The sequence below is a fragment of the Rhodofomes roseus genome, assembly GCF_022264815.1.
Source record: "Rhodofomes roseus strain CIRM-BRFM 1785 chromosome Unknown C8Q71scaffold_51, whole genome shotgun sequence".
Taxonomy (NCBI): Eukaryota; Fungi; Basidiomycota; class Agaricomycetes; order Polyporales; family Fomitopsidaceae; genus Rhodofomes; species Rhodofomes roseus.
Window position 1 is genome coordinate 1 of NW_025953007.1, and position 20309 is coordinate 20309.

The 20309-nt window shown below is 54.8% G+C and overlaps 5 protein-coding genes across 5 annotated transcripts; 2 read left to right on the forward strand and 3 right to left on the reverse strand.

Annotated features, from left to right (window-relative positions):
• Positions 1 to 3430: 3430 nt before the first annotated feature.
• Positions 3431 to 7282, reverse strand: C8Q71DRAFT_863817 (uncharacterized protein; the record flags this gene model as incomplete). The annotated part of the gene is made up of 9 exons (XM_047928237.1): positions 3431 to 3736; positions 3791 to 4426; positions 4499 to 4627; positions 5277 to 5464; positions 5517 to 6090; positions 6140 to 6270; positions 6325 to 6955; positions 7003 to 7023; positions 7076 to 7282. The coding sequence occupies 9 exons, from the start codon at positions 7280 to 7282 to the stop codon at positions 3431 to 3433; spliced, it is 2823 nt and encodes a 940-aa protein (XP_047772313.1).
• An 855-nt stretch (positions 7283 to 8137) lies between these two features.
• C8Q71DRAFT_863818 (uncharacterized protein) lies at positions 8138 to 8745 on the forward strand (the record flags this gene model as incomplete). The annotated part of the gene is made up of 2 exons (XM_047928238.1): positions 8138 to 8170; positions 8224 to 8745. 2 exons carry the CDS (start codon positions 8138 to 8140, stop codon positions 8743 to 8745), a joined length of 555 nt encoding a protein of 184 aa, XP_047772314.1.
• A 321-nt stretch (positions 8746 to 9066) lies between these two features.
• On the reverse strand, positions 9067 to 9372 carry C8Q71DRAFT_719166 (uncharacterized protein; the record flags this gene model as incomplete). Its single annotated transcript, XM_047921274.1, has 1 exon — positions 9067 to 9372. A coding segment is annotated over one exon (306 nt), but the record flags the coding sequence as incomplete, so codon positions are not given.
• Positions 9373 to 11984: 2612 nt separating this feature from the next.
• On the reverse strand, positions 11985 to 13924 carry C8Q71DRAFT_893681 (uncharacterized protein; the record flags this gene model as incomplete). The annotated part of the gene is made up of 4 exons (XM_047928707.1): positions 11985 to 12385; positions 13029 to 13445; positions 13506 to 13512; positions 13710 to 13924. The coding sequence occupies 4 exons, from the start codon at positions 13922 to 13924 to the stop codon at positions 11987 to 11989; spliced, it is 1038 nt and encodes a 345-aa protein (XP_047772316.1).
• Positions 13925 to 14336: 412 nt separating this feature from the next.
• Positions 14337 to 15824, forward strand: C8Q71DRAFT_893685 (uncharacterized protein; the record flags this gene model as incomplete). The annotated part of the gene is made up of 7 exons (XM_047928708.1): positions 14337 to 14488; positions 14543 to 14703; positions 14756 to 14911; positions 14977 to 15196; positions 15241 to 15371; positions 15434 to 15703; positions 15747 to 15824. Exons 1-7 carry the CDS (start codon positions 14446 to 14448, stop codon positions 15822 to 15824), a joined length of 1059 nt encoding a protein of 352 aa, XP_047772317.1. The 5' UTR covers positions 14337 to 14445.
• Between the last annotated feature and the right edge of the window lie 4485 nt (positions 15825 to 20309).

A 20309-nucleotide genomic window follows, 5' to 3' on the forward strand; every position in this document is an offset into this window, starting at 1 on the left:
GACCAGTTGGTGCCAAGGCTTGGGAGACCTCGCGCGATTGTACTGCCAGGCGCGGCGATCCTCTGGTGACATTATGCGGCGGGTGCACACCCGGTAATCAGCTTGGATCAATTTATACAGACATGAGGCAATTGGCGTACGTGAAAGGTGTTGTTTGTGTGTCTAATCTGATGGCTTCTGCTCGGCATGTAGGCCGTATTGTCGGTGTTGGGGAATATACTGTTGACACCATGTATGGCAATACTATGGCAATTTTCAAACGGACGCCGTAGTTACATAACAAATGTCTAGTCCCTCAAACCCCACTATACCGTATTCGCCAAACACCCTTCCATACTCGCTTCAACTGCGTCAAACCTCGCCATGAGGTTCTCAAAGCGGTCAGCCATTGATAACATGGTTGTTTCCTCCCGTACGACTTCCGTGATTGTCAGGACCAGCTGGTCGGCGACATGGAAGCCCAGAGAGTACGAATCGGCATTATGAATTGAGACCATGATGGTGCTGTATGAATGACGGCGATTGGTCAGCACATGTGGGTTGCATTTAAAGCAAATTGTACCCACGACAATTCCCCTCGAAGGATCCCGATGAGTCCACTAAGTTGTGATAGTGTACGGCGTTTCCCACGCTGCATCACGTCACCGCTAATCAGAAGGAAATCAATGTGATCTACACATTGCAACTTACAAAAAACATGGTCTCCTCCAGTTCTTTTTCACCCGGGAGTGTAGCAGTTGAGGGGGGGTGAACAGGATTCTCCCGCACAATCGCGCCTCTCACCCGTCAAAATATACGTACTTTTGAGAAGGTTTGAACATGCGGTCTTGAGCGCTGAAGGAATATCTCACGCATGTCCACTGTTTGGCTCAGAGTGTTACATTAGGTGGAGCAATTCCTTGTACTACAGAAGTTGGACACGTTGTGTACCAATATTGCGTACAGATATCAGCTGTTTTGGAGGTTCGGTGGAGCATTTGACGAAGATGGTCCCTCGTGTCGCCGTCTGTCCTCCTCGGCGCCCCATATGTCGCGGAAGTGTACTGTATTTGTTACTACCGGATGTTGGGCAGCTGACCGATACCACGTGTCGACCTCCGTTGCATTCACCTCCAGTGCACCCTTCCAGAATGTTAGCTCCGCATCTAGATACTCGTCCATGGCCTGCAACAATTGGTTTAGAAGTAGGAGCATTGCGTGGTTGAGATGGGGCGGCATGGCGGAGGGATGAATGAATCGTGGTTCGGGGATTTGCGGTAATAGTCCCAGTTTGAGAGTTGCGGCTGCGTGAGCATTTTCCTGACACAATCATCGAATAAGTAGAATGGTTGATAGATACCACTAATTGTACGTACCCGGGCATGCGGCATTTGTAACTCCTCCTTCACACGCTGCAGCTGCAATTCGCCTTCCTTAATCTACTCGGCAATTGCTTGATTCACAGCAACATTCCGGGCGGCCATGAGTCGAATGCTGTCTTCACTGTGGGACAACACCGATTGACTCTGTCTCACAGCTGTGGATTGCACTAATCCCAGTACCATTGAGTCAGTAAGAGGCCCGGAACCACGAGCCACATACCAGACGTCGATGGGCCACGATTGACATCCTGAGCTGAATGCCCATTGCGATCAAGAAGCTGTGTGAGGTCCGCGGCATTTGAATCTCGGAGGGAGAGGCTATGAACCCGCATTGACAGCCGCAGTACCGCATTGCGGGGATCGTTGCTGTTGTCCAGTAGAATACCCCAGAATTGAGGCATGGTGTTTGTCATCCCGTGTTCCATTATAACAGCAGGATCGCACAGCTGGCTAAATCCCAACATCATTGCATACATCGCCTGGATTGACGTAGGTGAACTGTGAACCTGAATGAACAACCGTATCGCGCACCATCGCTGTGACAAGCTTCTCGCCGCCAGCCTCCCTTGACTGTTCAACACCTAGTTCATGGATCGCCGCGTCAACCTCGGGTCGGAATATATGATTGTAGGCTTCGACAAAGACAGCAGAGGAGGGGGTGCTCATAATCGGTATGCTCTCGGGTTTCACTGGAAATAACTAAGAGCCAGCTCACTGTGGCTATTTACCAGAAAGTGGATCCTGAACGCATCTAAACTGTACCAGCCCATCTTGTCCATCAGCCTCAGTCACATGATTGCACGTGTGGGGTCCACGTGGTGTGAGACCTCGGCCTAACTGGGAGGCCTTGTTCAGGGGTGTGAACGGGCTTCACGGCTCTATAGGCCAGGGGCGACCTTGGTGCACTGCTGCCAGGGCTGTTGGGTGAGTCCTAGACGGGGCGAGGAGCCAGTCGAGGGTAGTTCCTAGACGGGCGAGGAGCCTAGTCGAGGGTCGTCAGCGTGGCGAGGAGCCGGCTGTTGTCGTCAGCAAGGCGAGGAGCCGGCTGTAGTCGTACGCTGGCGAGGAGCCGCCCGGTTTAGGAGACAGCGAGGAGCCGTGCTCCTCAGCGCGGCGAGGAGCTCGCACTGTTCGTCAGAGTGCGAGGAGCACTCTCGACTAGAGACAAGACTCCACACTCGGACGGTGCGGTGATTCGCACGCGTACGAGGTGGCAGTAGTGGGTTAAGATCAGTTGCTTCCCAAAAAGGAAGGCAGATGGCTAAGTACATGCACAATCTAATCTTATCTACACTAGATGGTTCATAATCTATCGTACTGGACAGGCATAGTGATGCCTATCCGTCACACGTGGTGACCATGAACCAATGCGCCCCTCCCAACATATGTGGCAACTCTCAGCGCACAATCCAGGCACGTACGCTGCCCTGAAGATCACTAGACACTCAGCACTGACAGGATGGGAGCTCTGGGTCCCGGGCACATATTGACAGTCGGCGCCGAAGATAGGTCAACCGTCGGCGCCGCAGACTACGTAAATCTCGGCGCCGAGCACATTCCAACTCTCGGCACCGCAGACTGTGTAACCCTCGGCGCCGAGCACTGACCAACGCTCGGCGCCGCAGAGTGGCCAACCCTCGGCGCCGCACACTGACCAACGCGTGGCGCCGCAGAGTGGCCACCCCTCGGCGCCGCACACTGACCAACCCTCGGCGCCGCAGACTGAACAACCCTCGGCGCCGCAGAACGTGTAATCCTCGGCACCGCAGACTCTGTAATCCTCGGCGCCGCAGAGTGGCCAACCCTCGGCGGCGAGGGGTGCATTGTCTTCGGCGGCGAGCACATACCAACCGTCAGCACAGAAGGAAAATCAAGATTCGGTGCGAGGCACATAGCAACCCTCGGCGCGAAACACAAGTCAACACAGTGGGCACCAAGGAAGTACCTGACACCCGGTGCCTAATAGAACGTTAAGCGCTGTATTCCTGTCTATCTCAGGCCATTGAAAACTGAGCACGGTGACATTGTTATCGTGTTGGCTGTTACTATACATGCAATTGTGTACAACATTACGCGAAGCGGACATTACGGCTCTCTGTTGGCTGTCCGGCGGTATCCATGCCTGGGTCCAGCGCACCCGAGTGACCCGTTTGGCGACCATCACCACCCGCTACAGCCTGCTGCAATCCCATCTGCGCAACGTTCAGTGGGGGGTCTTCCGAACCATTCGGCGTGGCTGCGAGCGGTTTATTTGACTGCTCCGTCACAAGCTGCGCTGACGCTGCCTCACCGATATGCGTGGATGGGTTCATCCCGGACTCGACCGTCGCAGGTATGCCTGTTGACAATTCCCCAGCGCTCTCAGATGATTTGCCCTGCATTGGTGGTGAGTATTTGTTGGTGAGTGGGTGGATGTGTGGCATACGTACCGCAGGGTCGAGTTGCTGTGCAGGCGTGACGGAGCCCTCGAACAGTTGAGGAGGCTCCGACGTTGGCACATCAGCATGGCCGGGAGGAGAGGGAGACCGTCTATTGACGTCTCTCCCTCCGGGCGTCGGCTCAAGGACCGGCCCAGCCTGTTGCTCGTTGTGACGTTCGGACGGACTCTGTCCCCTGGAGTTCACCTGGGCGTGCTCCGAGGGCGTGGGCGCTGCGGCGGGGACCTGTGAATGCTGGCTATCTTCCTGTGCATCCTTCATCTCAACGTCCTGGCGGACAGTGTCTGTCTCCACAGACGCAGATGAGCCATTGCCTGTGGACTTCACCTGTGCCGGCTCCTGCTCCGGGTGCACCGGGACCTCCTGCGAGTCCGGTATGATATCCTGCTCCGCACCCGCCATCACAATGTCCGTGTCCGGCTCTCCAACAGCATCCATGTTCGATGGTTCCGCGACAGGTGGCGCACCATCGTTTCCGGACGCTGCATGAGTAGCCAGAGTCGTGGCAGGGTGATCATGCTCGTTGCGCGTCGAAGCACCCTCAGCGTTCGGCCCGACATTTGTGGGGTCGTCGGTCAGTGGCTCAGTGCTTTGATTGCCTGGCTGCATGATGAGGCCAGAGCGCGGCTGCAATGAAAATACCTTGTTAACATCACGTGACAATTTCGCTTGCAGGTCGACTCACTGGTGAGGGCCCACGACCGGGACGTCCTGACGCGGGGAGCTGCGGTGCGGGCAGGCCAGATGGTCCTGCCTCAGGTTGACCATCCGAAGCTCTGGGAGCCTCGGCTGGACGTCGGCGGTATTGAACCGGTGGAAGATGAAAGCCTGTTCAGGGTTAGAACCGAAGTAAATGCAGAGCGGTTTGCTACGCACCATTGATCGTCAGGAATGTTGAAGAAAGAGGTTTTAGGCTTAGTAAGCCCAGTGGCAGTGAAGGACTAAAGAGTGAGTGAACAGACCAGTCCCAAAGGGAAGATCCTATGCTGGCAGGCAGAGGAGAGGCCGAAGGATCGTTGTCATTACAGGGCAAACCAGCCCAGTATATATACACATTTGATACAGGTCACATGCTGTATCAGTGGTTCATCAGTAAGCACTAAGTCCGAGGTTTTGGGGATATGAGTAAGCTGGTAAGCAGCATGAGTAAGCCAAAACTCGGAGTTTGATGTGGAGAGATATATGAAACGTGATGGAACATCAGGAATGATATGAGACATGATGGAACATCAAAGAGTAATATAAGACGTGATGGGACATCAAGGAATGATATGGAACGTCATGGAACATCAAGGAATGTCGTGGAATATCATGGAATGATCTAGACTAAAGTCACATGACGTAATCTAGGCAAAGTCCATCAAAGAACGTATGTAATCTGACATCGCAGAACATAAGTCCATATCCGTACATAACTGATAAGATAAGAACACTGAAAACTCGGAAGTTCAACAAGGAAAGACGTTAACGACTCCACGATGTCCTCCAAGGTCTCGACCCTCTCGTGCAGCCTGAGGCTCCGGTGCTCTGCTGCACCAAGACGTTGCGCCAGTGCCCCGTTGCAACGTTGGAGTTCCGACACCTGTCCTGCAAGCTCCCCGGGGTTGGCCGGTGCGACTGGGTTCGCGAGTCCTGCTTGCCCGGGCACAATGGGGTAGAAGCGACCTACACCTGGTGTCAGTACAAAAGACCACGTGAAAGATACCAGTGCACTAACTGATATCGGGAGCAAGGGCCTGCGTCTGGACATTCGGCGTTGCACTGCTCGGCTGCGACTGCACCGCATCCTCGGGAGCAGCCCCCGGGGTTTTGGACTTTGCTCGGTGTCGCTTTGCCGGAGGCGACGGTGCACGAGAGGCTGACTTTGAGCGTGCTCGCTTGGAGGGAGGTGCCGGTCCGCGAGACCTTGACTGCGCGCGCGACGGCTCCGGCTGCTTCGTGATTGTCTCCGGGCCTCGGCTTGGGGTGCGGCGCGCGCGGCTGCTTTTGCGAGTACCGGACGGGCCCGCGGCTCCGCCCTCGTTGCGTTCGCGTCGTTCTCCGGGCGGCGACCTGCCCCGGCGCCGTCCACGTTGTTCCTCTTCGTCCGCCTCCTCGTCGTCCTTGTCTTCATCGTCCGCCGCGAGACCTGGCGCGCCCGGGTCAATGGGCACGCATTTGCGCTTCTTGAAGAAGCACCAGTCGCAGGCGGGCCGCTTGACCTTGCCCCTTCCCTTGCCCTTGGCGGGCTTCTTCGTGACTGTGGAAATGGTGCAGCGGACGTTGCCTTTGCACGCTGTGCACGGCCACTCCTGCAAGCAAAATCAGGCGAGCTGCCTACTGTGTGTATTGAGGACTTACGCTCGGTCTCGTGAGCTCCGGTCTGCGGGATGCGCGGGTTGTTGGCATCACCCAGCCCTCCCGTGCAGGCTTTGCCTTCGTCTTCTTCGGCATGGGCTTCTGCTTGTTCTTCAGAATGCCCTTCGATTTTCCTAAGCAAGCATTGTCAGACGCTCCATACGTGCTAAATGATCAAAGTTTCTTACCTTCCTCCTGCTCCTCCTGCTCCTCCTGCTCCTCCTCCTCCTCGTTGTCCACATCCTGGCCACCTTCCTGAATCGCCGCAGGGTTCCCTCCACTCGGACCTTCATCTTCGTTGGCTGGTGGCGTTGGTGGGACCTCGCGCGCCTTACCCTTCCCCTTCTTCAGCTGCAGCGTCTTCCTCACCATCTCCTCGTCGTGGTCGTCATCCAGCTGATCCACCTCACCGCCATCCTCCTCGTTGGAGTCACCGTCGAGCTCCCTGAACCGCTTTCCAGGCGGCGCACCTTTCGGACCCTTGAGGCCAGTCTTCTTTTCCTGGGCAGCCCGGGTAGCCTCCTTCCGCGCTTCGCTCTCCTCGAGGATCTTCGCACCGCGCTTGGCTGTTGCTCTCTTCTCCGCTGCTTCCTGGTGCTCGCGCATCTGGAGGTGGAAGTGGTGCCGCGGGTGATTAGGGGGGAAAAGAAGCCAGTGGTGCGCAATGCGCTCGTCAATTTCAGAAACCCAGGAGAATTCGATCGGAATGCCGTGTTGGTTGGCGTGGGCTAGCTCAGTCAAGGCTGATGCAAGGAACCGGGACACCGCAAAGTACCGGCCCTCCGTGAAGTGGTGGACGATGTTATGCCCAAACAAACCCTGTACAATATGAAGTAAAGATACCATGTTAAAAGCGGATCACTCACCACTTTGACTCTGAATTGGTCCTGGATACCATGGGTGTTAGCGGCGGACGCAATTGTACACTGAGTCACTCACCCGCGTTTTGTCGTCGATTTTTTTATCCTGCTCCTCTGTCACAGAAGGCCCTCCCATTAAGCCAACTATCTCCTGCTCGACTGTTGTGATGTACTCCGGCATATCCGTCCACTTGACCGGAACGAACTCGCGCGCATCTTCGTCGTCTGAGCCGGCGTCTCCTCCTTGGCGGGTCGGCGAGCGTGACGTGGCAGCGGCGGAAGACATTTGAAGCAGGCCTGAGGTGAGGTGAGCTGGGCAGCAGAAGTTTGCGAGGAGACTTGTGGTGTTGGGGACCGAAGACGTTGATGTTGTGCGCGCCGCCCGTTACGCGACGCGACAGAGCATGTGACCCAACGGAGCGTGCGCGGGAGCCGAACCCCCGGCGATCATTGCTGGCGCTTGCGACGTCGCTATCGCCGCGGTTCTTCCTCGAACCTTAATCTCTAAAGTCTAATGTCATGACGTGTCAACGTAAGTGGAGTGTTCTACTACAGCTACCCGTCTGTGGATCTCACATGTTGCCATCCCCGTAGCTGACAATGTGGGGAGTTCGATTCCCGGCGGCGAACGTCCCTGTACAAGGGGTCACAAGTTCCGCCTACCCTCGGTCGCGCCGGGAACAGAAGCGCCGGCGAAGGTACCATTACACTTCTCTTACCATCTATAGACACTGACCGTTGTCGTGCAGTCATTGGCGCATCCAGACTCCGAGCAAGGCGTGGATGTAGCATCCCATTTAGATTTAATGGTGCGCATGTCCTCCGGTAACTTGCGACCAACCTGTTGACCTGTCCATTTGTCGGTGCGGTACATTTGAAGGCCCGGGAAGCGGTCAAGCCAAGGGGCCGCCCATCCGGTCATGTCCATTTCAGTCCGGACGCGGACACAGCTGGACGTAAAAATCCGGAGGATAGGGAAGGTAAACAGGCTGAGCTATTGTCTAGTCAGGTATGTGACATGCATCGTGGAAACATGACTTACATATTAAATGCGGACCGATTGTTCAAGCATGACCTGGCCTTGGCTGCTCTGACTGAGCACAAAGTGACCAGTCGGAAATGGAACCCCCGTGAATTCACGATGCCATTGGTACATGCACCCGGGCAGCGACAGGTAAGCAGTTTGCCGCCTGCCGAGGTATGCATTTCTTTTTAACATGGCCATAGACACAATGCATTACGAGGGATGGAACCGGACATGATCCGCCCCAGATTCCGGCCGAACCCGAGCATCCTACCCCCCCTTCTTCGGCCTCACCCATTATTCCCGCGATATCCCAGCTTGTCAAGGTCCCGGCGGATCGGATCATATCTGCCGAAACCAGCACACCAGCTCCCAGTCCACCAAAAGCTAAGGCAATCGAAGAGGATGTCACCATGGGTTCCCCGAGCACAGGACCGGCCGACAACAACAGTTTCTCCTTGTCGGAAACACTCTGCACCGAAGCGGATCCATCCGGTGATTCTGACATTGAGGTCATCGAGTCCCCAATGAACAAGCTCGTTTATCGGAAGCCACGGCATGGGTCCCGGGCCCCCTCTCCAATCATTATATCGGACTCAGAGCCTGACAGGACAGCTTTCGGCGAGACTGGATTGCTGTTCGAACCATCCCCTGAAATGATATCCTGCAGTAGCACTTCTGACGAAAGCACCGATCGCATTCCTCACTTCCCGGACAGTGTGTAACCTCCCCTTCAGCAGGTTATAGTCTCCGAGGGCCAGCAGAACTGGACCAGGTTGCCTTACCTGTTTCAGGAAGGCGAGCTGCCCGAGGACCTCATACCTGCGGGGGCCCCGCTGGCACTGGCGCCAGATGACTGGGAGCCATTGGTGGGGGGCGGTGGACTGGTCGCAAAAGTGAGTGACATGTGCTTTGATTCGGTGTCCTGAGCTCATATGTTCCAGCCTGAAGACATCACATTGTCACCGAATCACTCAAGCGCCATTCCTGAAGATGGGATCGCAGCAAATCACTTTCATATCTTACAGCACGGTAAGTTTGTGAAGCTATGTTACCGTCTCCACCCATGACCCAGGTCCTTGGTTCGCCGCCGAACACTCGCCAGCCCTCGGCGCCGAGGGGTGGCCACTCTGCGGCACCGCACGTTGGTCAGTGTGCGGCGCCGAGGGCTGGCCACTTTGCGGCGCCGCGCGTTGGTCAGTGTGCGGCGCCGAGGGTTGGCCACTTTGCGGTGCCGCGCGTTGGTCAGTGTGCGGCGCCGAGGGTTGGCCATTCTGCGGCGCCGAGAGTTGGTCAGTGCGCGGTGCCAAGGGTTGGCCACTCTGCGGCGCCGAGGGTTGGCCAGTGCTTGGAGTCCAAACCTGAGTTCTGTGCAATGCTGTCGCGTGTAGCCTAGATCGTGTTACAGTGGGCGCACCATGTTCATTTACATTTGGTCATCTCTGCAGATTTAGCAGACCGTGTTGTCTCGAGCATGGAGTCTGCACCGACGGGCAGGATGTACACATCTCCAGCTGAGGCCACCGCTCCCCTGGATCCCTTTCACAATCTCTGGACCAGGGACAGTGGGAAGCCTCTCCAATGGCCTCGCACTGGTATGCCATTTTTCTTTCTCTTGTGCTTGCGCCGACTCATGGCATTTCATTGTTATTACAGTAATCGGACCGTCTTACAGTGGCCAAGCTCCTACGGCTTTTTCGGATCTTCTTCATCAGCGGACGATACTGGAATCCCGGATCAAATCCTTGGAGCAGCTGGGACGTTCCAATGCCCTCAATGCAAGAACAGTAGGCTGGGTTCTGGCATATTACAATTGCGCTGAGTGGCCTCAGGCACCTCAGCAGTGATCAAAACTCCAGCATTTGATACATGTGATGCACATATATTACACTTGACTCTATATCTGTCCATGTAGCCTGTATTTAGATGTATTACATCCAGGCTATGTAGGGTCTAGGTGCTCTATTGGCAAAGTTGTGAGAACGGGATAAGTGAGACTGCTATAGAGTATAATGATCTCTTATGGAAAATATCTGCTGAAAATGAGGAGACCATGGAATGATATGGTACTCACAACTTATCTTCAATATCAGCCTGTGTTCATAGAATATGTGTGTCTATGCCAACAACTAGGGAGTGGAATTACATTGTTTGAACTGGTTAATGCCTTCAGATTGAAAGAACTATCATATGTATACATACATCATACAGTATACTGTATACCATATAGGTGGTATATCTATATTCTTAAATAGAAAATTCTTAAATAGTTGCAGCCATAGTAGTGATGGATATGATTGCGGTCATTTCAATTGGGTCCAAGTTTTCTGATGATGTTCATTGTGTATATTGTTGCACTCACGTTTGCCAATAATCCTTCACAATGTTTTGTGAAACGTGACTGAGCTTACCGTGTGCTGATCCATATGTATTCAATGCTCATATCTTCATTGCCTGAGTATTGTTCCATCTGTGAATTTCCATGTTGATACTGGAGGTTTGGCTATAATAGCTTCTGAGCCTAGTCCTTGATATTGTCCCAAATACAGGATGATAACAGGTCTATCATGGTGCTGTCACACTAGTCGGCCGGTCTGTTGTTTGCGAGAATGGGCGGCCGCCCCGTTACATGCATGGCCGGCCGGCTGCTTGGCATTCAGCGCCATAACAAACCACTTGGTAAAGCCCGGCCGAGCGGTTCTCATTGGGTTCACTCACGTTTGGTCAGTCGGTAACTTATGGGAGGGTAACATGCCCGGCCGGTTGGTTACACACGGGGTGGCCGCTTCGGTGATTACGTGCCGGACTCACTTGCTCAACGGCACTTGGCACCATCAGCCGATGATAATTCGATGGTCATTTCAATGATCGGCCCTTGCTTGAATGACACATGGGTCTTCCGAGCGGCCGATGGTTATGCAACTATATATGGTGGTCAGTGGTCAAAGTGCTCTACATGTACAAGGCTTCCGCCCACCGGATGATTTAGGACCTTGATGCGTCTCGCCGGCCGACATGTTGTGTTAGTCAGGTTGCCATCACCGGCCGGAACGTGGTAAAAGTCGCAATCATTTATAGGGAAATGATAGTATGACATGCATGTTCCGAGGGCCCGGTGTGATTTGTATACACATGCGTCAGGACCGGCCGGTGCATTAGCAACGTTGGGACACTTCACCGGCCGGTGCATTGACAATATTGGGCCACATCACCGGCCCGTTGACGAACAAATATGGGGCGACACTGGCTGTGGTTATGTGTGGGTCTGCGACATTGTCGTCTCCGTCGGCCGGTGCATTTCCAATGAATCCGGCTAGACGTCGGCCGACAGGCTGATGCCGTCAAAACCCGTTACGCCGGCCGCCATCAGGTTTCCGTTGACGACGGGGAATATGCAGCCCGGGTGTACCGTTAGGAACGGGTATGGTCCGCTCATGAATGTGCTGGCGGACACTGTTCATGACAGCATAGAGGCGGCGTGCCATTGCTCAGCAAGCTACTGCTGTCTGTTAGATGGTGGTTGCTCTGCGGCACCCGTCCAGCGAGGCTCTGCACACAGTCTGAACCCTTGGGACACGAGACACGGTCTCACTCCGTCTCCTAAGCATTGTCGTCATCGCCGACAGATGCCCCGGGCAGCGTGGCGATGTACGGCAGTGTCGGAGGCAATCATTGAGATCCCAATTGGCCGGACAGCGACAACATTGGTTGCGTCCTTGCTTCCTCACGATCCGCTTTCGTGGTCTCTCTCATGGCATGAGTACGGCGACATCATGAATGAGCCGAGACCGATGTGTCGCAGGGATTGCAAATGCAGGTAGGAGTGGTTGACAGGGAGGGTACCCGAGTGGTGTAGAGAGCAATCAGGGCCGGAGCTGTGCTCGTTGAGGGTGCTGCGATAGCAGGAGGATGGATGGGCTGTCGCGGGTGGCTGGTGATGGCGGGCAATCCGAAAGACCCATCAGCTCACATTCCCTCCAGAGGTGGAGGAATAGCGTAGTTGACGTGGTTGCGCTTCCGGAATGCATACGGGCGCTCGCCCTGCTCATGCTCTTGTCCAGCCTCGCCATCCACATCCACTTCTCCTCCAGCTTCCGCCTCGCCCGCCCGTTCCGGCTCAGGGGAGGTGTGGGGGGCATCATCGAGCGAACCCTCAGCATCAGTGGACGCTGATGATAGGTCGTCCTTGTAGCCCTCATCGAGCTCATGGTGCTCGCACTTAAGGAGGCGCAGGCACGCACGGAGGGCAAACCGGGCATCAATGCGGCGCACATGGACGTGCGCAAGGAGAAGCTGGGCAAGGCGAAGAAGCATGGCATCTGGGAGGGCGCGATGAAGGAGGCGGAGGGAGGGCTCGAGAACACACTTGCACGTAAGGGGTGACGTCAGGGCCATGGCGGGCGATTGAGCGGATTGGATGACGGCACGTGTGGGAGGCTGTGTGTAAGGCGACGCGCGCGGGCGACGGTGCGTGGCGGGCGACGGGCGGGTGCGAGCGGCGTGACGGGCAGAGGCGCGATGCAGGGAGTGCCCACGCAGAGGACTGCGCAGGTGCTAACGGCTCACATGCAGTGCGCGACGCAACGTGGTGGGCTAGTAGCGCGTACCGGAGGCGCATGGGTGCGTCGGTGCAATGCCCCATCGGGGCTGCTTTGCGTGAACGCGCCGTGCTGGGGCGACGTTGTCGCGCACGATGGCGGGCGACCCGGTGCAATCGTGGGCGACGCGGCTTGGCACGTGATGGAATCGCGTGGCGCTCGTGCGGACACCTGCATGGGCGCCAGCGCGCGGCGGGGGCATTGAATGGCAGCAAGGGTGCGTGCACAACGGCGAGTGCGCACGCACGACAGCGAGTGGCAGGTGGGGCGCGCGACGGTGGCGGTGGCGCTAAAAGCACATGTCGTGGCGCCCGCGAATCGCACATGGGCCATGCGCCGACCCCGTTGCTTGCGGCTCGGAGTGTGGCATGGCGAGGTATTTGCGGCTGATGGGCAACTGGAGAGCGCACCATCGGGTCCTCGTACCTGAGGCGCAACAAGACAGTGCGGTGCAAGCCATTCTTAATGGGGATTGCCTTCGCGCTGCAGTTGCGCACACCCTCGTCCTCACTGTTGGGGATGTTGTCGCTGAGCGCACGGGAGATCTCCGATGTGAGCGGCGCAATTGGCTGTGTCTGCGCAACAGGGGAGATGTGGAAGATGTTCTCCTTCCCGCACATATCGATCTTGAGTGAGTTGGGCAGCTCCACTTGCTCGTGGGCCCTCTCGTGCACGATGACCATGTCCTCTTGCGGAGGAGAGGTCTGAGGACTCCGGCGGCTGCTGATGTCGTAGTGGTGAGGCACCGGGAGACGATTTTGGTGTTTACGCTCGCTCTCCCGGAGCGACTCAGCGAGTCGCTTGCACTCGTTCTGCAGCACCTCATGCTGTGGAATCAACCAGATCTGTCAGTCGTGTGAGTTTGATAAGAAGTAGGCTAGACGTACCAGTCTCCTGCACAAACCAGTTAGTGGGAATGTAGTCTCAAGGACAAACAAACCATGTACACAGTCCAGTTGCAGTCAAGCTTCGTGAGTTACTCCCCAAGCTCTACCTCGGCATTCTTGAATTCCTGGCGGTCATTATCACGTAACCACTGGAGCTCCGAGGCCAGCGTGGTAACCTTCGAGACTGCCGGAACATGGCCTCACGCAGCTAGTAGCATTGGGGAGGGGAGGTGGGAGAAGAGAGGGAAAGGGCAGGCGGTGGCTGCTCGAATTGGTGCGAGGAGGCAGTGACTTCGTTGGGGTAGGATGTGTTGGTGGGGTGGCTGGGAGAACAGATAGCCAGACGAGTAGCCTGTGGCATGCACGAGGACGAGGACAAGCTGGCCATCGCCGTCCGCAGCTATGCAAGAGAAGGACATGCGGGCGTCGGTGGCACGGACCTCGATGGTGTTGAATTGGAGGTGGTGGCTGAGCTCTGTCTAGGTGTCCTGGATGACGTGTTCGACGTGCCTCTGCATCGTCGCGGGCGACCTCTGCGCATTCGACGCGTGCCTCAGCATTGAGGATTGGCGCCTTGATGGCAGTGTCGGGGAAAGGATGGGGCTGGCCACTGGAAGGGGTGGAATGGGCGGCTCACAGCGAGCGTCACTGGGCTCGTCCAGGCTTGTTGTACCTGTCATGCGCCGAGCTTGTACACCGTCGTAATGGGCCAGTGGCCTTGTCAATGGTCATACCCACGGATATTGGTGCATAATATGTTGTATCCGCGTCCAGCCCGCCCTTCAATATTCAATATTCAATGCTGGGCATGCCACTCCTCAGGCGGGGTCGTCAATTGGGTGGGAAAGCAAGATCGGGCGCTAAACAGGCTTGCGCGTGTCGCTCAACTTCAATCGCAGCTTGATCACAGCTCACTCTGCTGTCCAAAGTCATCACTACAATGCCCCGGGCTAAGAACAATGCTGATTCAAGGAATAACAACAGTAACGTAGCTCCTGGCATCTATGAGCCTGTACATACTGAACTTGTCTTTTCAGTGATGGTACTGCAGTATCTCACCTCTGAAGAGGTTCTGCAGCAGCTCAGCAACTTAGAGCCTCACAATACGGATGACGAGTCGCCTGTCCTACAGAACCTTGTGGACAAGGTCATAGGGTATCGTCCGTCCCTGGAACAGAAGTCTAGTAACCGGACTGAAGTGAGTCCTCTGCTTATCTACATGGTGTAAATTTGATTCAATTGTCCAATAGATCATAGATCATGTCATCAACCATGCAATTCAATTGCTGTCCAAAGAGCAAGAGCAAGGACATGACAGCTACCTGGCTCTGTTTAGAGAGCTACAGAGCAAGCGCCAGGTATATATGTCCCAAGGGACCGCATCTCACTGGCAGAAACAGACTCTGGTGAGACATCATAGGTCTTACAGAGTTCATTGGAGTGTACATGCTAAGTGCTCTCACTTTTTCAGATCACCATGCTTGGGCTTAACAGTAATGGGCCCTCAATCTCTGACTTGATGGCTGGTCATGCCCTCCCTATGGTCATCCACAGCCGTGGGCCTACACAGATGACCCGCTATCAATGGATGTCAGAACACAAGCACAAAGAACATGTGCTTGTCAAGGAGTCTACAGGCTATTATGTTGTACCGCCTGATAAATCTGTTTTTTTCTTGTCACCAGCCTCAGGTGAGTGGCACTTGAATTGTTTTTGATCTGTTAACAATTGCCAGGTGAAGGTCTGCCTGAAATTGAGTTGGTAGTCATCTGCAATATAGCCATGGATGCCCCCATCTCTGGGGCCTTATACCAGTGGCTGTTTGACATTGCAGAGACTGCCTGTAGTGAGAGGCGTGATACCCGTGTATGTCTTTATATATTCTTTATTCTATCAGGTTGTTTCTCACACAGCAGGCTAATATACAGCCAAAGCACCCTGGGAAGATGGTCCAGGTGGGCTTGAACGGGGGCCCCCGTCACGCCCGTGTGCTAGGATGGGCCAAAAGCTACACCAAGGTGCTCAGCCAGGACAACCGGCAGCAGCATGATACCGACATCGTCGGAGCCACGGGCATCGTATGGAGCCTCATCAAGTCGGCTGCACCACGCGAGATCATGGAACATGTTGAACAATGTCTCCAGAATGAAGGGATGCCAGACATGGCAACACGTGATGTTGCAGAGGGTATATTTCAAGTTAGCTTTGACTTAATGTGTTGCTGACTGGCTGTGTGTCTAGGCCAAGGCTTTACAATCAAAGGCTGACGGTAATGATTACAAGCTGTCAACTGCTAGAAGGTCTCCCCCTGAAGCCTAAATATCCCGTGGATATGCTGCGTGAGTTCAATTCAACCAATCAGCTCATAAACACACTCAGTGAATTGTCATTCCAGCTGGTCTCATAAGGACCCTGCATATGCCAAATGGGCATTCTCATTCTGTGTAGCGCGCACCATCAGCAAGGTGCCAAAATCATTGCCTGATGGTGGTGCTAATTTCGTGGACACAGCCCTCAAGGTTGTTGTCAAGCAGGCCAAAGGGACTCTGATGATATTCAAGCCAGATTCCCTCCATGGGACAACCCCTTCATGTGGTGCCATGAATCATGCTATCACATTTGCATTCTCAAAGCGCATAGCTGATATGAAACGGGAGCTGGATGCCCAAGGTCACTCAGTCATATCGTTTGCAGGAGCGGGAGAGGGGGACTTAATGGAGTAGCTTATGTAGTACATGTTGCTGGCTCAATACCAATACAAGGCTATGCATATGTTAGGTTCACAGAGGGAACACCTGTTGAGCATTCGAACTCACACTCAACTCGCACGGACAAGATTCAGTCCAACTGGCTGTTGACGTGCTGCACCATCCCTGGTTGCATCTGCAGGCAATGGCGCAAACACGACCCAGATGCGGCGACGAACAACGTGGCAGGCACGGATGGCGTGTATCAGCCCTCATCATGTTGCAACCAACGCTCAACGCAACCGCACCCTCACGGGCGCGATGTCTCAGAGCCTCGCTGCCACGGCCACGGTGATACTACTGCCCGCTGCGTAGCTGTCGAGGCACCCCTCGAAGTCTGGTCATGAGGTTTGAACCCTCCGGCAGCAACACTCTGCCTACGCCGCGTGCGCTTCCACGCTGCGATCTATACCTGCAACTGCACGGTACGCAGCCCTGGCAAGGTGCGGTGTGCGACAGATCTGTGCGCAGGTGGACAGCACTAAGATACCCTGCCTTTCACAACCCAGTCCACGTCTAGGCTGGCAAGCACAGTCCTCGAGACGATTGCACGCTGCGCAGAGCATGGTCACATCTCTGGACATGCACACATCAGTCTGGTGCCCCAGTATTCACGATGCAGACAGCACACTCCATGGGCAAGCAGACGTTCTTGCGAGTCCGCACCCAAGTCTCAGGCCGAGCGTCAGCTAGTGCGAACACCTGATTGAGTCGGGTGTTCCTGCTGTTCGACGATGAGGTGAGTTCTACTGCAGCAGTGATCGAGATTGACTTACCGATCAATACTTGACAGGACACATTCAGCCTCAAAAAGCTCTCAGCCCAGTCATTGACTGTGTAGAGGTCAGGCACCGACACCGCAGGTGGGTGTTTGCAATTCACCTGCCGAGCCTGAGGCTGCACTTGGTGGCTTCAGCCCGCCAGTAGGATTGGCCCTACACACCACCCGCGGCTTGGCTCAGCTGCCGTTGCCGCTGTCCACCAGATCAACCGACATACCACTTCTCGGTCGAGCAGGCACGTGGTGTACGCAGGCCAGATCCGTGAGTGATCACAGAAGGCTCGCCGGCACTGCGTCTACGGATACTTGCACCTACTGCGCGAGTACTGCCCCACCGTCTGTTTGTGGCTCTTGGGCGTCAGCTGGTGTGTGGACGCCAGGGGTGAGTTCTACATCAGCAGCAGTCGAAATACACTTACCGAGCAAGATTGGACAGGACACGTCGACTTGGATCGTCAACGTGAGTGTCGCAAAGCTCTCGGCGCGGTCATGTACTATGCACACTGCGCAGAGGGCGGAAAGCCGGGTCATTGGTTGCAATGCACTCGCCGAGGCTGCATGTGGCCCTCCCACTGGCATGTCTCATTCCACGACCGCGAAAGATCACCGCCGGCCCTACAAACTACTCAGGGCTCGACCCATCGCCACAGTCCACCGGACATATCGACAATCGCCGCGGGGCGTCGGTGGTGGCAAAAGGTTTGCCAGCGCGGCGTCGAGCAAGCTTCGAGGCTGTGCAACGAGAGTGCGGGCAGCCGCGCAGAGGAGGAAAGCGGTGCCAGCGCATGCTCCCATATCCGTCAACTCAATACATACCTGGCTGTATTGCTGGGTCGTTCCACTCGTCGAGTGCACGGATTGGCTGTGAGTTGCACTGGTGTCCGACGTGGGTGCATGCTTCAAGTTGCCCGCACACACGAGGGAGAGTGTGGGGAGCTGCGCGGCGAAGTTTCATCAGCGCGCCACATCAGGCGGTTTAGTTGAAGTGCCCAGCGAGAGCGCGCTGATGGCGCAAAAGGGACACATTTGTGTGTAGTCGTGTCAAGGACTGCGGCTGCGAGTGGAGGGCGGAGCGTAGTTAGCGTAGCAGTGTCGTAGTGATACGCAGCAGGCTTGCATGCACGAAGTATGTGCGTGAATGTTGGCGCCCATGTGGTGTGCAGCCCATCCTACACACGATGAGACCTGAAGTGTCCTCTACATACTACAACACTCCCTGTCTCACGAAATCCGCCCGGTCTTGTGGTCCCCCACACCGGCCCGCCCTCGCCAACTGCCAGCCGACCCGTTCGCAGCGCGCCCTGCGGGTAGAGCTCCCCGTGCGTGACGTGCAGGTGAAGCCGTTGCCAGGCCGTGCAGGATCCCAACGCAGACGACATCGCACTGCCTGCGGAATGTCCGCCAATCTGCGAGCTGTAATGTAAGCCAGGTGACATCAGCAGGCTGTCAGGACTTGAAGGTACTGATGAACAAGGAGTGGTGTGGCTAGCCTGAGGCAAGGCTACAAAAGAATACTACAGGAGCACAAAGAGCACTGTAGTAAAGGAGGACTTACAACAGATCTCTTAAGAGCTGAGAGGGAAGACTCAGAGGCGTTAAGACGAGAGGAGAGACCGTTACATTCTAGGGCGCATCCAGCCCGGTATATATACACATGAGAGAGCCATCACATGATCGTACAGTAAGCGTAACAGCGTAGAGTCATAACGGAGCGATATGGTGCAATGAGCGAATACACAAGGATGAGGCGATATTGCACCATGAATGGAATGTCATGGAAAGGACTGGAACAGCGATGTGCTCAATGATGCAATACGATGCAATCAAGGAATGTGCTGGAACATGATGGAAAGCGGTGGAATGTTCCATCAGGGTCTAGATCTAATCATGTGCTACAGGTCTGGATCAAATCCGAAAAGAATGTACGTAATATGTAGCATAGTAGAACATAAGTCCATAACGGGTAAGGATAAGTCCTATCCCGTGTGATAACACCTAAAACAGTTGAAGTTCAACACTCCCACTTGTTCAAGATGCTACAAGCATGCCAGAAGACGACCTGAACTTCTCAATAGCTTTGAGAGGAACGTTCTTGGTCAAACAGTCTGCAAGCTGGTCTTCGCTCGCGACGAAATAGATTTCAGTTTCACCACGCTCATAAAATTCGCGTATATAGTGATATCTGATCTCTATGTGCTTGGTTCGGCGGTCCACAACAGGATTCACCGAAAGGAAGATACTTCCTTGGTTGTCTAGACATAGAGGAGTAGGACTTGACATGTTGTCTCCAAGCTCCTTGCCAAAATGACGAAGCCAAGCCATCTGACGACAAGTGTCTGAGGCGGCCTTGTATTCTGCTTCAGTAGAAGACAGAGAAACAGTCGGCTGACGTCTTGACGCCCAGGAAATGACACAATTGGCCATCATGAAGATGAAGCCGCTTGTCGAATGCCTATCGTCGCGGTCTTCGGCCCAATCTGAGTCTGAGTAGGCAATCAGACCAGAGTTACTGCCGCCATCATAACAGAGTGCAAAACGCTTCGTTCCTTGCAAGTAGCGCAGAACGTAGAAAGCCAAACGCATATGCTCCTTAGATGGGTTTGAAGAAAACTTGGCCAATCGCGTGACCGCAAAAGCGATGTCTGGCCTAGTACCTAGCATGGCGTACATGATACTGCCAATAATGCTCTGGTACTTCGTCCTAAACTCTTCGGTAGCAGTCTCAGTACTGCTCAGCAAGTTTGCGCCTGCTGGCAACGGTGTACGAGCTTCTTTGCAGTTGCTCATGCCAAAACGTTCTAGGACAGTCTCCAAATAGTCTTCCTGGTCCACGAAGAGCTTGCGCGTAGAACGCTCTCGACGTATTCTAAGACCTAGGAAACGTTGGACTGCTCCTAAATCCGTCATCTGGTATTCACGCGACAAGCGCTCTTTGACCGAGTCAATGAAGGGCTTAGAGTCGCCCAAGAGCAACAAGTCATCGACATATAGAATGACGACACAAGTGTGATCTCCAGATTCACGGGTATAAACGTATACACCTGCATCCGAATAGGTGCGCGTAAAACCAAGCCCTAGGAGAGACGTATGGATCTTAGCATTCCATTGGCGTGAAGCCTGCTTAAGTCCATAAATTGCCTTCAAGAGAAGACAAACGTGGTCCTCCTTGCCTGGTACAACCCAGCCTTCAGGTTGTTCCATGTAGATCTCCTCATCAAGATCACTGTTGAGAAACGCCGTCTTGACGTCCATCGACTCAATCTCCCAATCCTCAAG